At 34.6% G+C, this 17,811-nt stretch overlaps 1 protein-coding gene across 1 annotated transcript in view; it reads left to right on the forward strand.

The window, feature by feature from the left end:
- ROBO2 (roundabout guidance receptor 2) overlaps positions 1-17,811 on the forward strand; it is a 609,164-nt gene that overhangs the window by 507,349 nt on the left and 84,004 nt on the right. Inside the window, exons 13-16 of the mRNA XM_049627999.1 lie at positions 1,036-1,202; positions 5,493-5,614; positions 13,478-13,709; positions 16,432-16,556. Coding sequence (XP_049483956.1) covers positions 1,036-1,202; positions 5,493-5,614; positions 13,478-13,709; positions 16,432-16,556 — 646 coding nt within the window. The remainder of the gene's footprint in view (positions 1-1,035; positions 1,203-5,492; positions 5,615-13,477; positions 13,710-16,431; positions 16,557-17,811) is intronic.

Below are 17,811 nucleotides of genomic sequence, written 5' to 3' on the forward strand. Positions count from 1 at the left end.
GATATAGACTATAAATTAGCAAATGTCATGATACAATCACCATGAAAATTTAATAAAATATTTATACAAATGAGAAAATGAAGTTTGCATTGTTTCAATGTGCTTTGATTTGCCTTTATAAAGATAGTGATAGCCACTGTCATTTTCAAGCATTAGGACAAATCATTACTTTCATTTTAGGCTTCCCTAATCTATTTAAGGTAATGATCAATAAATACGTCATGTCCAACTTTCAAAATACTATTTTTCTATAATTTTCATGCTTTAATATATAAGAACTGCTGAAAAGTAAATGGTCGGCCCTGAAAAAATCACAATTTTCTTCTCGTTATGAACAAAAACAGCATTTGTCTCTAGACAAAGTTTTCTAAATGGGCATCCCATCTGTAAGTGGCTGCTAAGGGGTTTCCACACATATTTTCAGAGGTATTTCACCATTTGAAGATGAGAAATCACAGTACTATGTAATGTACAATTTTATTAAAAATGTGACCAAGGGAAAATATTCCTTACGTGCTTCCTTTCTTCTTTTACAGATATGTAGTTTTAGAAGGCTCTATTATAATATTGCATGTGGAATTGATGCAAAAGAAAACACACCTTGTAACAGGAAAATGTATTGGCATAATTTACTCTGTAGTCCATTTATTCTTTCTACAGGTTAATTCTTTTCAAGGTATATATATATATACATTTACGAGGACCATATTTATTGTATAAACTTGATGTTGTGATCTTGGCCTCTGTTCCTTTTACAGGTATTCATTTAGTGGGCTGCTGTGCATTAGCAAAGTGCTGTCACATCTCCTGGGCTGAGTTTAATTTTGTTGTGCATGGCACTTCCGTTAGGTGGGCTCGGCTTTGTTGTTGAATAAACAGAAATCATCCAAATGTTTCATTTATTGGGCTTAACACTTCAAGTGTTGTGCGTGTGTGTGTTTAATTTTCAGCCATTAACTTTTGTCATTGATGCCCAACTCCATTTCCGATACCTTTAAGATAGTTCTTTAAATGAAAGTCCTGTTCATGTTTCAGCCAATCCGTGAGCAATAGCTGGCAGACAGTGGCAAACCATGTGAAGACCACCCTTTTTACAGTGAGAGGCCTGCGGCCCAACACGATCTATTTATTCATGGTCAGAGCAATCAACCCCCAAGGTCTGAGCGACCCAAGCCCGATGTCAGATCCTGTGCGCACACAAGGTAATTTCAATAGCTGTAAACATGACTGGTTCTGGAAGGAGGCATTAAGCAGATCTTTGAGAACAAAGGGATTGTGTGAGGAAAGATACATATGTCTGATCACTTATTACAATGATTCATTAGACCTGATCCAGGGAAAGGAACTTGCTGTTCACCTTGGTGAGTGTGTCCTCTTCTGGGAATTGTCAGGGTCTGTTTAGTAAAAGATAAACAAAATAATTGGGTCCATATACATAGTAAGAGTAAATCACCTAAGTTAGGGCTTTACCATATTTCAAAGGGAGGAAACATGTGCCACTTTTGAAACTAATTTTGCAATAGCAAAAACTGATCTTTAATGGATACAATGCCCAGATAGGGATATCATCATTACTCGTAGTGTTCAAGAATTCTGTTTTTAGTGCAGAGAGTCTCCAGGTGTAGTTCCTACAGAAGCAGTATCTGCATCACGTAGGACCATGTTAGAAAGGCAGACTCTTGATCCGCAGTTCAGAAGCTCTGGGGGTGCAGCCCTGCAGTCTGTGGTAAGATGCTCTCCAGGTGATGTTTGGTCAAGTTTGACAAGCATCCCTATAGTGTCTTTTATCAGATGGTTAAAGGAGCAATTTGTTTCAGAAAGGAGTAAATCAAGTTTTCTTTGTGAGGTATGTGATTCCTTTGGCTAATAAAAAAATATATTTAAAGAACAAAACAAACAAGCAAAGGAAAGAAAAAAGAGAGAGGGAGGCCAACCAAGAAGCAGACTCAACTATAGAGAATAACTTGATGGTTACCGAAGGGAAGCTAGGAGGGGGGATGGGTAAAAGAGCTGATGGGGATATAGGAATGCACCTGCTGTGATGAGCACCAGGTGTTGTATAGGAAGTGTTGAATCACTATACTGTACACCAGAAACTAATATACATTGTATGTTAACTAATTGGAATTTAAATTAAAACTCAAAAAAAAACCACCCAGCATATTATAATCTCAAAACTGAAGTTTTTCTTCTAATCTTTATTAGCCTGTCTCTTCAAATTAAGATGTCATGAAGTCTAGGGGTTAATACAGGATGTTGCATTACAATTTCCCTTCCTACTAGTAGTAGATGGAAATAATAAAGCAGACATTATGGCTTTATTATTTGTTACAACCTGCTTCCCACAGGGTTCTTGAGAAAGGGTTAATTATTTCTTATTTGTAAAAGGCTTTGAACAGGATATAATTCAAAGTAGTATTTTTATGCAATGAAAAGCACCATACAGCCATAAAAATATTATTATAATTACAATGTAGTTCAGTGATAGTAACTAGCGTGCTATTATAACAGAGAAGGGCGCCAAGGAATCAAGTGAAATAAAGTCACCACGTGATTTTGTAACGTTGCTGACATGATGACAGTCAAGGGAGGAGGGAATGCCACTTTGCTATTGTTCTCTAAGCAGTAATGTGATTAATTTTCCATGATGATAAAGGGCCTGTAGGTAAAGAACCTGTCTCTAGAGAAAGAAAAAGTACAACAAGGAATTTGAAGATCTGAAACTGGTTATATTTTACCTTCCTTAGATCCAGTCTCCTTTAGTGTGTCTGGATTTAATGAGTAAATTAAATTATTGAACTTGACGACATATATGGTTTTCACTCAAGAAATTACAGTAACAAGGTCATTTTTACTAGTGTAGAGAGAAAGAGTCAGTTTTTGTGTGCAGTTGCAGCGAAAGGTGGAAGATAACAGGATGGGGGAGACTCTTGCTGTGATTATATCCGGCAGACCTTCTTGATCATTCCATAACTGCCAGACACTAAATCTTGACTCATAAAATAACTTCTTGGTGAAAAGGTCAAAAAAGATTAATGAAAAGTTGTTTGTGATCTGGCTTGTTCCAGTTGAGAGACTACATAGAGCAAAAGACTTATGTTCTCTTAACAGATATTTAATAGGAAAACTCATGTTTTGTGTCTGAATGGCAGGATCATTTTTTGACATCATACTTTTAACAGCTTTGCATTCAGCAAAGCACTTCTTTTCAGAGAATACTTTGCTGTGTGAGCTCTTATTTTTAAAATATTAAAGATATTAACATCATTTTTAAAGATATTAAAGATATTTTTAAATATACTTTAAGATACTAAGTACCATAGAACTTAGAAATCTTTTATTTTAGAAAGGCAGCAAATACTTGTCCTGTCAATATCACAGGAGACCATAGATGTGACAGCAAAGGTCAATATTCTTCATATAATATTATTAATATGTTTTTTTTCCTAAATGAAGTAAAACTAGTTATGCTATTTATGTTAAGGATGAAAAACACTGGAACTGGGGAGAAAATCACCAAAGTGTAGTTCCCAAATATTAATGTCCTGGTTTTTTCACTCATTTTTTTTTTATTATTTACATTTTCCAGATAATAGCAGCAAATATATATCCTGAGTCATGAGATAAGTTTGTGCTTTACTCAGATTGGTACAGAGGGTTGGAAAACAGCAGAAGAGTTCTAAGATATTTTAATCCTGTTTTAATTATAATCAAGTTTGTAAATTATTGATATAAATTCCAAATACTAATAAAGGCAACACTTTAATTATATACCAAATGCTAATGCCAAATTAATGCATTCTTCCAAGTCATGCTAAGATCCTTGAGAATTTTATTTTCTTTTTTGAATTTTTTTGAGTATAGTTGACACACAATGTTACATTAGTTTCAGGTGTACGACATAGTGAGCCATCATCTCTGTATTATGCTATGCTCACCACGAGAGTAGCTACCCATCTGTCACCATACAGCACTATCATAACATCATTGACTATGTTCCCTATTCTGTGGCTTAAAAATATATATTAATTTATTTTTAAATTTGAACATAATTAGCATTCAGTGTTATATTAGTTTTACGTATACAATATTATGATTCAATAATTCTATACATTACTCATCACTCATCAAAATATGTGTACTCATTCCCCTTCACCTATTTCATCCATATCCCCCTCCCATCTGGCAACCGCCAATTTGTTTTCTGGTGGTTATGTGCCCTATGCTATAGCTTTTATTCCATGACTTATTCGTTTAATAACTAAAGCCTGTACCTCCCACTCCCCGTCACCCATTTTGCCCATAACCCTCACCCTCTTAACTATTGATGTCCCAATTTAAGTTAGTGTACCCAATTTAAGTTATGACTGAAATATGCACTTAAAAATATTTTTGCAAGAGTGTTGTATTGTGGCCTGAGAAAATAGGAGAAAACAGGATTAAAAATGAATTATTTCAAATTAGACTTCTTCCTTGAAAGAAAGTTGGAGAAAAAAAAATAAAAAAAAAAGAAAATAGTTGGAGAAAAAAGAATTCAACTTAATATTGCTGTGCACCAGTTAAAGCAGTTGATTTGAGTATGTGTGAAATTTAGTCTGTGATATCAATTTGATGAATTGAATGTCTGTAATTTATCTTAGTTTTTTTCTTAATGGTACATAGGATATAAACCATTGTATGGAACAATAGAGTAGTATTATATGAATGATGGATACAGGGCCAAACAATATATGGCTGAGAGTATATCATTCTAAATATTGCAATGATTTTTCCCTCTCCTCTCTCTTATCACTTCCAAAAAGCAGCTGAATTCCTTTTTTATTTGTCAGATATTGAAGTCCTGCTCAAAGTTTATTACTCTAGAACAGTTTATCAGTATTCTACTTTTTTCAGTCAAAATATTTTTGTGAATTTGGAGGGTGAGGGGCATTTTCCCTTCTTTCACTCACTTTGTTAACCATTTGTGACATAATTCACTTCTCAGTTTCCCCTGATTATGTTATTTCCATGCTTCCAGTCTGGAATAGGTCAAGGAGTAAGAACACACAGTCTTCCAATTGGGAAAAGGGATTAAACAAATTCCTAAACAGCAGTTTTCAGATATTGCTCCCTTAACTACTCAGGAAAGTCCTTCCATATGCCAGCGTCTATAGAAAACTCATGTTCCTAAAGAAGTCTTATGGCATATACTTTATTTCTTAATAAGCAAATAATAGATCTTCCACAACAATGTATTTGAAGGGAGTAAGAGATTATGAACACTTTTATTAATATTGTTTTAGGAAAGATAAATATCATCTCTCAAATTGTGTCCTAGCCCCTGGGTGGTATGTATATAAATATGCTCTAATGTTGTTGTTGTGTTGTTTGTCAATAAAGGTTTCAATTTTTTCCTCTGCAATTATTTCTAATGACCTATAATATTGTCTTATACAATACAAATTGGAATTTTACGATGAATTTTTAACTATTGGGAATGGTTATCTCTGTAGATATCAGCCCACCAGCACAAGGAGTGGACCATAGACAAGTACAGAAAGAACTGGGAGATGTCATTGTCCGTCTCCATACTCCAGTTGTGTTGACTCCCACCACTGTTCAAGTCACGTGGACGGTAAGTTTCAAAGGCAGTATTAATGGCACTTTCTTTTATTCCTTTGAGAAAACAAATCAAACAAGGAAAATGAGAATCAACACACAAATAGTTACAGAAGCCCTCATCATTTAAATCAAGGTGGAATCAATGGCAAAAAAGAAAAATATTCAATAGAATGGAAGAGTAAGATAGTTTGCAATAGAACTATGGTGTGTTTCATCTTATTTTTTAAAAGCTTTACTGAGATATAATTAACCTATCAGAGTTAGGGTGTACAGCTCTGTTTTCACTCTATTTACAGAATTGTGCAATCATCCTCAAAATCTGACTTTAGGACATTTTATCATCCGAAAATAGAAAGAACTCTGTGTTCATTGGGAGTGCCTCCTCCATTCCCCCTGCTTTAGCCCTTTGCAAGCACCGATCTACTCTCTGCCTCTGTAGATGTGCCTGTTCCTCTCATATGAATGAAATCAGGCAATGTGTAGTCTTTTGTGTCCTGCTTCTTTCACTCAGTGTCAGGTTTTCCAGGTTCAAACAGGTTGTAATATATGTATCAGTACTTTGTTCCTTTTTATTACTGGATAGCATTCCATCACACAGATGCATCACATACTCTGTTTATTCATAGCCTGATGCACCTTTCAGTTGTTTCCATTTGGGGCTACTATGAACGAGGGGGCCATAAACATTTGAGTACATGTTGACATATGTTTTCATTTCTCTCATGTGTTTTAATTTCTCTTGGTATCTACCTAGGAATTGCTGAGTAAAATGATAACTCTGTAACATTTGGATCAACTGCCAAAATGTTTTCACAAGTGGTTATACCATTTTGTTTTCACCAGCAATGCTTGAAAATTCGTTTCTTCCACAACCTCACCAATTTCTCTCACAGCTTCCTCAACACTTGTTATCTTCTATTTCATTATAACCATTCTAGTAGGTGTAAGTGGAATATCTTTGTGGTTTTGACTTGCATTTCTTTAATAACTAATGATGTTTTCCATCTTTTCATGTGCTTGAACATTTGTATATCTTCTTTACAGAAATGTCTGTTCAAATTCCTTGCTCATTTTTAAGTTGGGCTGTTTGTCCTTATTTTAGACTTGTGCTTGTTATATATTGGATACAAACCACTTATCAGATATATTATTTGTAAATGTTTTTTGTCAATAAATATCTTTTCTGTGGGTTGGTTTTGACTTTCTTAGTGGTGTCATTTGAAGCACAAAAATTTTTAATTTGACCGAGTTTCTTTCTGAATTTAAATAAATCATCTGTACATTCTTTTAGCCGAATCTCAAGTAGTAGCACCAAAACATGAATATGATTTTAATAATTGGACATATATAGTAAGAAAGTAATGGATTTTAAGAGAAGCAAGTTGATATGTTAGTATAAGTTAGGAATATTCAATTCCATCATTGTTAAATGTCAACCTACCCACTGTCATATAAAATGCAAAATGTTTTGATCACTTGGTAGCCACTAGAGTAAAAACAACAAATAGTGTAAAAATAGCCACATTAGTCATATTAGAGAATACTAACATTTGTGTATATGTGTTTGTATCTACGTATGTGTCTGTGTTTTGAGAAGAGCCAGATAATGTTCTTCCCTGTGCATAACATGGTTAGTGCCAACGTCTTATTTATATCTAAGATTTCTCTATTATAACCTCTAAAAATCCATAATATATCAGGATGTTAGAAGACCACAACTTCTTTAAGCCCTCTATGTCTGTGATAGATCTTGTGTATTGTATAAGTAATGGACATTTGAGGTACAGATACTTACAAAATTTTTACTTTAATTTTAATATTAACTGGGAGACTATAATTTTGTCACTATTATTGCTCTTTTGTTGTAGTAAAAGAATGACTAAGTAAGAAGAAATTGGATTTTCACCATCCTCTTTTAAAGTCCATGTTTCTTTAGGGAAATAACCGTTTATCAACTCCATCAAAAAGGGAGCTGAGAAAGGAAAACTGGCTATTTTTCATCAGTTCTTAATTATATTTGAAGTATAAAATAACATTAAAGAGAATTATTCCAGTGTCCCCTCAGTAATAAATCCATTGAACAAATCCAACTCAACAAACATTTTTTGTGGGCCAATTTTATACTAGATCTGGTGGAGAACTATCAAAAAAACATAAATCTACTTGAGAAAAACATGGAAATGCTTAATGACAATAGACAGGGATAAGAGCCATAACAGGCATATATGTACCCTATAGAGAGGTTTCAATCAAAGAAGAAGTGATTAACTCTATCTTCAGGCACCAGAAAAAGCATCACCACTTATTTTCAACTATATGGGGAAATATGAAGGCATTATCATATTAGAACAGGAAAACCCAAAATAACATTTAAGGCTGGTTAGTGTACTTCTACAACTTTATAAAAGGAAGCCAATGTATTCGGGTTGGACAATATTCCCAATATCCCACACCTGTAAAAATAGGATTAGAATTTATTTACTTTAAATATACTTTTGTGTATGTGTTTTTTTTTTACTTTAAAGATAAACTGTAGACAAATATATATTCAGAAGGCCTACCTTTTAATGGTGGAATTGATTTGGCATTAGGTCCTAGATGGGGACATTTTGTTACTTCTTAAGCCAGATCACATGATCAAAATTTTGGCCTATGAGTACAAAAGTGGATAACACTTCAACGACAATAAAACTAAGTGTATAATAATTATTTAAGACTACATTGTTTCTGATTCCATTTTTAACATTATTTTGCATAGACTTATCCTGTTTTCTGTGTATAATGATTTCTGTTCTTCTACTCCCATGGAAGGAACGTAATGACCTCATCATTTTTCCAGTGGCACAGGAGGGGTAGTATCTGACATGCCTCTTCCATCTCTCTGTAACTTTGGCCAAATATAAAACTAAAATGCCAAGCAAATAGTTGTATTTTTAAAGCAGATTTTTCTTCAATCTCAATTGAAAAAGTCTCAGCTCTGTGGGGAGTTTTGAAAGGACTTCTTTTAAGCTGCTTCTAAATGTGGAAATTATTTGAGTAAGAATCAAAGTCATTATGTTTATGAAGTTAATCACTTTAAAAGTCACTGAGTTTAAAAGAATAAATCAAATTAGATGAAAATTGCAGGTCTGTAGTCTGGGAGTTCTTCCAGGAGAGGAACCTTGTCATATTCATCTCTGTGTCCCACGAAGCTTGTCATTATTAGTTTGCATATCTTTCTCTCTCATGAGTTTGGCTTTTGTGAGTCTGGAGTCCATGTTTTTCATTTTTGTGTTTTCATGGCAGAGCATCTATTACAGAATGCCCTTTCAATTACTGTCTGTTGAATGATCAGATCAGTTGTTTTAATACATTTTTATTTTTGTTTTAAAAAAGAAAGTGTTCAGTTATATCACAGGGTATTGTTCCCCACGAATCAGTAGTTACACATGAGGTAAGTGTGTATCTGAGAGGTAACTTTAGTGAACTAAAGTCAGACTGGGGGAGGGGTCAGTTGCTAAAGAAATTATAGCCAAATGTTTTACTTCCATGTCATATTTTCAACTGCTAAATGTATATGTTCTTTAAATTATTACACTGTGTGGATCCTGAGAAACTTAACAGAAGACCATGGGGGAGGGGAAGGGGAAAAAACTTAGAGAAGGAGAGAGCCAAACCATAAGAGACTCTTAAAAACTGAGAATGAACTGAGGGTTGATGGGGGGTGGGAGGGGGGGGCTGGGTGATGGGCATTGAGGAAGGCACCTGTTGGGATGAGCACTGGGTGTTGTATGGAAACCAATTTGACAATAAATTTCATGTTAAAAAATAAATAAATAAAAATAAATAAATAAATTATTACACTGTTAGTATCTGAATTACAGATGTGATATTAGAGAAAAGAAATATATCCCCCAACCCATGTATTTAGATTTGGAGGCCAGCTGACGTGGTTTACCAAGACTAATCTTGAAGTAACAGTAGTTAGTAATGGGTGCTTTCTAAAGATGACTGCTCTTATAATGAGAGTAGGCAAAAATCGTAAGAAAATGAATGTTTCACAAAGAAAATAGCAATAAATCTCTTATTTAATAAACAGTTATTCATGTGTGTGTGTGTGTGTGTGTGTGTCTGTCTGTCTGTCTGTCTTGTTTTTGTTCAAAGACAAAAAGAACCACAGATCCTTTGCCCTTTAAACATCACAGCTACTGAAATTGAAAGTGTGCATTGGCAAACTAGAATTTCAGATCTCAGCTTAATCCAGATCAGCCACTTAGCAGACTTAGCTCACGAAAGAAAATTCACTTTGAATTTTCAATTGAGGTGGATTTTTTTTAAATTGAAAAGATGGTGGTAAGCATCTCACTTAAACATTTATGGGCATGCTGATTTGAGGGTCACATGGACCTTTATTTTGTCTTTACCATATCCCTAACTTAACAAGGGTGCTCTGTCATTGTGCATCCCTACAACTTACAAAATTCTTTAACTTATAATAGCCATTTAATTGTATCTGGACCCATGTAATATGAATATTATTTGAGCAAATTAAGAAAACTGAGGCTCAACTGGGTGTTGTATGTAAATGATGAATCACGGGAATCTACTCCCAAAGCCAAGAGCACACTATATGCACTGTATGTTAGCTACCTTGACAATAAGTTCTATAAAAAAAAATAAATAAATAAAACAATAATCATCTCTAAAAAAAAAAAAAGAAAAGAAAACTGAGGCTTAGAAAATTTAAAAGGCTGAACTGTAGCTCATGTGGGACCTTATGATTGGAAGATGGAAACTTGCTTCATCCTTTGACTTTTTCCTGAAGACAACGCTTTTTTATTCCTATTTCAGAAAATACAAATTTTTAAAATTCTGTAAACCCATGGTTTTGTGGCCGGACTCTGATTATCATCAACTCTAAAGAAAATCCTCCTTCTTATAAACAGAATTTTAATAAAATCAGTGACAAGCATATGGTTTAACTTGAAAATGACCACCTGTCAAAATGTGCTCTAAAAGTCAGTGGTACAGAACACATATCCAATACAAATCCCACCTAGTTTTTTAAAGGTAATGTTTGGCATTTACATTTCTGCTTCCACCTGTAACAACAAATTTTCTTCTGAAAAGAATATTGCAACTGCACAAAACCAAGTTAAACTATTCAGTTATTAAGCAGGCCATGAGAATATACTGGTTAAACGCAATGTACACTGAAGTGAGCAAGGCGATGCTGTGTAGTAAACATTAGCTTCATAAAGTCCCTGAAACACTTAATTAATGAAAACCAAACATGGATAAAACCAATTTACCCTGATTTACACACTCTCTTCATCTGGAAACAGCTGCTTAATGTTCTTCCTAAAAACACAGCTTGCTTCTTTCAGTATTAACAAGCTATTATTGTGAGTTATGTCTTTCTTTCAGTATATAAATTCACTTAAAGCGAATGCAGAGAAGTTTATAAAATGCCAGCTTAATGTTGTTTTAACATATGCTGCAAGGAATTTTTGAACATTGACAGTTTTGATTAAAGACATCTCTCTTTGGCTCTCATCAATTTAACTTTTGCTTTTGAGTTGCCTTGTTTGTAGTGTCAGAACAACTTCTGCGCTTCAAAAATTATGCCTGTTGGTACAAACACCAAGCATGGATAAAGATTCAAAGATCATGAGCTTTGGCATCAGAGCCGGGATAACTTTTCTTGACATAATCTCATATGAGTATAGCACTAATTCCAGAAAGTCTTTGAGGGTTAGATGGAGGTGGATGAAGGAAGGTGTTAAGACTTAGATAGACATAGAAACACATATGTTCAGCCCACCGGCTTCATGGATTCTCTAGCTTGGATGTTCTAAATATAGAAAAATGCCCCTTTGTTCCACTATATTTTGATTGAGGTTCTGTGTTTTAAAATTTTCTGCTTTCACTTAAAGATAATTGTTAAATGCAGCAACTAAAAAATAAATGTTAGAAGTTAATACATAAGGGAATACCTTTTATTCATGTGTTAATAGTTGGATGAAGAAGTTTTTAAAAAGTTGAAATAACCATTTTCCTCCTCATCTTCTCTATTTCTTCTCTCTCAACTTTTCCTGAAATGAGGCCCTTCCATCTCTTCTCCATTAAGTTTTATACTTTATTTGACAGTGAAATATGTCAAGTTAAAGGCTTCTTAGAATATGGCTATTAAACTATAATCTATGGAAAATTAATTGAAGAAGGTGCTGTGATAGTTATTTTTAAATCAAGCGATTCTTACAAAAAATGCCATTAAAAAATATTTAAAAGCTAAAAATCCTCTTCTCCCTGAAAATGAAATAATGGTGAAACTCCAATAGAGATTGTTTAATAAATGTATAAGGAGAACATATTTTATTTGTAGGTTCCATTTTTTATGTATTCAGTGTTCATGTAATTATTATGAGTGAACAATAGAGCTTCTTCAAATTTTTATTTGGTATGAGTTTTCAGAGTCAAAATTTCAGATTTTCATTCAAAACAGCTGCTTATTCTCTGTACTTTTAAGTGAATGAAAGGATCAAGAAAGTTATCAAATTGTGCCAATAGTGGGTCTATTCAAGGAGCTAGAAACTGATAAATTAATTAAAGCCTTTCATTTAATAATTTGCTAGTGGGTAGGAGTTTTTCATATGCCTTTTTAAAGTTTGTTTATTTATTTTGAGAGAGAGGGAGAGGGAATGAAAACAGAAGAGGGGCAGAGAGAAAGAGAGGGGATCAATCAAGATTCCACACTTGTCAGCACAGAGCTCTATGCAGGGCTCGATCCCACAAACTGTGAGATCATGACCTGAGCCTACATTGAGAGTCAGTCACTCAACTGACTGAGCCACTCAGATGCCCCTTCTTATTCCTTTAAAACAGATGCTCTAGCTTCACAATTCCCAGTCTTCTCATATACTTCCTCCAGCCATAGGAATGTTTGTTTGCTTGTTGTTTTAGAGAGAAAGAGAGAGAGCATGTGCATGAGCAGGCAGAGGGAGAGAGGAGAGAGAGAGAGAGAGAGTGAGAAAGAGAGAGAGAGAGAGAGAGAGAGAGAGAGAGAGAATCTTAGGCAGGCGCCACACTTAGCATGGAGTCTGATGCAGCGCTCAAACCCACGCCCCTGGAGTCATATCCTGACCTCAAATGAAGAGTTGGATGCTAAACCTATTGAGCCACCCAGGCAGCCCACCATAGAAATTTTATACATGCTGTTTCTACACTTCTTCCTCAGGAATAATTGATCCTACTTTCCTTGCAGATCCCAGCACTTGCTCTTTTTCAGGGAAATGCTTTCTCCCCTTCCTGATTCTGTCAACTTCTTCTCTACTCCAGGTTTTCCTAGCTCCTTGTCCATCTCATTCACAGCATTTTTTTATGTGTATTAGGTATAAATGTAGTTTGGCCAGTAACTTGATTAGTAGGAGTTCAAGAAATGTTTTGAGTGAGTAAAGACATTAGTGAATGGACAAAAGATAAGAATGGAAATTCCTGAGAAGCAGCACATTACATATCCAATCATAAAAATGGGAACTGTTGAATATAGGAAGAGGATGGACAGATGAGAAATGAAGCTAGACAAATCAGCAGGTCTGGGCTTTATCAGACCTTTGTGCTACTTTAAGGAATTTGAATTAACTAAGTAGATATCTTAGATACTATGGAGTAGTTTAAACAGGAGAGAGAGTTGTTCCACTCTTCATTTTGGGAATAATAACTTGAGGGCCATGTGAATTCAGAACTGGAATTGGATACAAGAAGAAGGAAGATAAATTACCAAGCAGTGGTGTCACCCAGATGAGAGTTGGAGACTGAAATAGGTACAAGAGAAATGAGGATGGGTTCATTGTCATATCTAAAATGTTTCCATTTGGTTTTATGCTGTGTTTTTCAGGTTGATCGCCAGCCCCAGTTTATTCAAGGCTATCGAGTGATGTATCGTCAGACTTCAGGCCTGCAGGCTACGTCAGCATGGCAGAATTTAGATGCCAAAGTCCCAACCGAGAGAAGCGCTGTCTTAGTCAACCTGAAAAAGGGGGTGACTTACGAAATTAAAGTTCGACCATATTTTAATGAGTTCCAAGGAATGGATAGTGAATCTAAAATAGTTCGTACTACTGAAGAAGGTCAGTTTTCAGATTTCTAACAAAAGGCAAACTTAAAACATAACGAAGCCAATTTCTGTTGAAGTTCTAATTTATCACCTACCTTAGAAGAATATCAAGAGAGGATATAAAAAGTGAATTCAGGAAGTGTCATTTTCTCCTTTTTCTGAGAATCCCATAGAATCTGAGAGATTTTTAAAAATGGCATTTAAGTACTGTGAATTTTTCTTCAGTAAACATTTACTCCAAAGTTTGTCAGTACAATGGGATTTGATTATGATATTGTCCCATATTATTTTTCTTAATATGGATTGAGCTCATTTGGCTTCATTAAAGGACAGGCTACTGGAAACTCAAGAACACAGGCTATTCATTGTCTTTTTTTTTCTGACGTACCAGAGCATTACATTGTTTTTTTTTTTGTTTGTATGTTCTGTCTTGTTTTGTTTTTTATAAGCCTCCTTCCCTGTGGGCTCTGCCAGTCTGACTCCTAATTTCTCATTCAGAAGGCCACTTGCATGTTTGCAATAGCATTCTTATTAGTGACTTTCCCTCCCCCTCCCCCATTTAGAAATTGTCTTGCACAAAGATACTTTAAAGTCAATCTGTGATGGACGTGAAGTTAACGTGGTTTTGAATCAGTCATTTACCAGTGTCCCCTTCACTAAACGAGAGGCTTATAATATATGGCACTATCAAAGTACAAAAAGTCAGATGCCAAGTACAATAACCCCCTCCTTTTCTACTTTTCTACTAATTTTATGCGCACAGCTCTGTAAAAAGCCATTGTTTATAAATCCATATGAGAACAACTTAAGAAAATGTATGTAGGTTGCTTATGCTAATGTAGATGTTCATGTTTGACAAAAGAGCTGTTAAGTTATACATACCTTCTAATCAGCATCCCAGTGAAAATGTTATGTTCACATTGGTTTACAATGTGATACACTGACATTGGCCGTAGTACTTATCTTAAAGATACCATTAATCTACTTGTACAATATGTAAAGAAAAAATTCCTAAAAATTAATAATATCTTCATCCACTGTTAAAATTTACTTTATATTGAAAATATGTAGTACTCCTGAGTGCCGTGGGTGAACTTGGTACAGAATGCTATAGTTGAAGCCTACTTCCTTCCACAAATGAATCTCACCGTAGTGAGACTTTTCCTCACGACTAGACATTTGGCACCATTCGGTATGCGTTCATTTCCAACGCATGTGGCCTTAGGTAAAAAACGGGAACTCAGCTGGGGTGCATGTGGGAATGACAAGCAGTGATTTGGGCTCTTCCACATCTGTAGAAAGAAGCTGAGCCCTGGAATAACTGACCTGTCAGGAGAGCAGGAATGATGTTCTTCTCTCTAAGCAGGCAGCAAGGCAAATGAGAAAGCAGTTTTCAAAAGTGTTATTTTTTCAATGCACCACAACACTGGTGAACACGTGGTTGGATTTATATCATTGTGCCCTATGTTGGAACAATGTTATCGTATAGAGGAATAATAAAGAGTGGTATTGTGCTACCATGTCTGTGTATATCCAATATCTTGATGCAAATATGGTCATACCTCAGTGACAAATTTACTAAACGTGGGAGACTTTATCAATAGGCTTTTAAAATATCTTTTACCGTTCAATTGTACATATGTTCAAAGGATTAAACTCTAGAGTTATGAAAACATTGATCCTTTTACACAGAAATCCTTTAATGCCACAAAATTCTTTGATTTTTGTTTCAACTGGTATTTCATTTTGTTTTTCCTACTCAGATTTTTACTGAAAATTGATAAAATTCCTGTAAATCAGTATTTTTCAGCTCTCAGATAGACTGGAGAGCAGATGCTGCAGTCTAAAATCAGAAATTTTTTTTCTCACTCATCTTTTCTCAGTATGATTATAATTAGTTATAGGAGAAACCATAAAGAATGAGAAGTATAGGAAATTAAAACCTATCCATTTCACATTTGACCCAACATGAACTGTTTTCATTTATAACTTCGGAAAGTCTTGCCCATCTATATAAGTTTTAAATCTTACGTTATGAGACTATGTATATGTTAATTATTTTTCCCAATATGAAAAAAAGTATATTTTCTTATATTGGTGAAATTTATTGCTGTGTTTCTATTTTTATTTATTAAACACAAAATAAAACAAAACAAAAAGACTGTCATTAATGACACCACTCAGAGAAAACGTTTGATGACAATTTGAGGAATGCATCCTCTCAGAATACTTTTGAAAGGGGTGTTTTGTTTTGTTTTGTTTTGTTCCAGAAAGAGAGCCTATTGGAGTCAAAAGAACCAAAGTTCTATAGCCGGACATCCCTGGGTTCAAATTCTGCCTTGGTGTTCCATTGACTTAGACAGCTCTCTTCTTAGACAGTACTCTCTTCTTTCCTTTTCTGTAAAACTGAGATAAGAGTTGTTTTTACTTCTTGAGGTTAGTGTGATAATTAAATATGACACTTAGCTCAGTGCTGGGCATACAGAAAACACTCATTAGAATGTAAGTTGTTAAATTTATTATTGAGCACATATTAACACAGCTGTTGTATTTGCTTTAAATCTATCCATTATATTTAAAGGACATTAAAAAAAAACTGTCACTGTTGAATAATACATGCAAATTCAGTACTACTGGAAACCAGACCTCATGCTACTTATCCTCATATTCTATAAGCGGTATTAATGCACATCAAGACTTACAGTTTGTGTTTATTCTAATTACTTCCTCTGCAGCCCCAAGTGCCCCTCCACAATCTGTCACCGTGCTGACAGTTGGAAGCCACAATAGCACAAGTATTAGTGTTTCCTGGGATCCTCCTCCTCCAGACCATCAGAATGGAATTATCCAAGAATACAAGGTAGGGCCTGAGTGAAGAAGAAAGGCTCACAGAGAAGCTTCTCAAACAAGTCTCAGTGTCACATGCGTGAGGCATGTCTCCAAAGGCTCTCTGATTGAGTCTGTGTGTAACGTAATTTTTGTATTGTTTTATGACAGGTAAAGAAACAAATGCATAAGGAGTTAGAAACGAACCCCAAGACACAGATACACAAACTCACTTGGACCAGTAAACCATAACAGTGGAGTGTTTGGTTTTTGGTCTTTGGTTTTTTTAGTATGGCATGATTTCAGAACCTCAAAGATTTAGAGAGATTGGGTTCAAGAGTGGGTAGTGAAACTCTCCTTCCAGAAACTTCCTGTATCATTGTTATTAACTTTCTTTGTAATGGGCCTTAGCAGGGATATGTTTAAACTGTGGTCTCATAAAAAAGATGCTTCCAAGGTTTAGAAAGTTGGAGGCGGAGGCTCCTGATACATTTGTTGCTGTTTAGAAACAGTATACATCCATTGTCTTTTTGCCATCGTTTGATGTTTAAGAGACAAAAGAAGTCTAATTTTGAGAAATAAAACTTTGAATAGCTGTGATGTGATTAGAACACATACAACAGTAAAACACCTCATTAAACCTTATAAAAATTCAAAACTATGATTTTTGCTATTAATAGTTATTTATGGAATTTTGAAAATTAACATGCTAGGTAGATCTATTAGAATAGAAAACTAGACACCCCTCCTCACCCCAAAAGTTTATATCTGTTATGTAAAATGAAGCTGAATAATTACACTGAAATCATTGCAGATTGAATTCTGTTATTTCTAATAAAAAATAATAAATTCAAAATAGAATTTTCCTAAGTTAAAGGTTAACTTACTGGAACAAGCAATGTACAGAAGCACTTACTCTAAAATTATTCCCATCACTTTATAAAGAAACATGTGTATGAAATGTAAGTTTTACAATAGCATAATTATAATTATAAATATATATGACGTTTTACAAGGATTAGAGCACATCGTTTTAAGAGCAAAGTATGATCTATTCTTGTGCGTGCGTGCATGTGCGCGCGTGTGTGTGTGTGTGTGTGTGTGTGTTTTAATGAAGTTAAGATCATACTTTTGTATTATCTGGAACTAAATTTAAGTAAAATTCCATTTACTTAAATACTGATTTTGATTATAACATGATAAATTTTGTCCTAAATTGTAACCTTTCTCACTCATATGAGATTGCCTTATTTTGGTAACAAAGTGTATATTTTGGTGAGGCCTAAATA

This window comes from Panthera uncia, chromosome C2, assembly GCF_023721935.1.
Source record: "Panthera uncia isolate 11264 chromosome C2, Puncia_PCG_1.0, whole genome shotgun sequence".
Classification (NCBI taxonomy): Eukaryota; Metazoa; Chordata; class Mammalia; order Carnivora; family Felidae; genus Panthera; species Panthera uncia.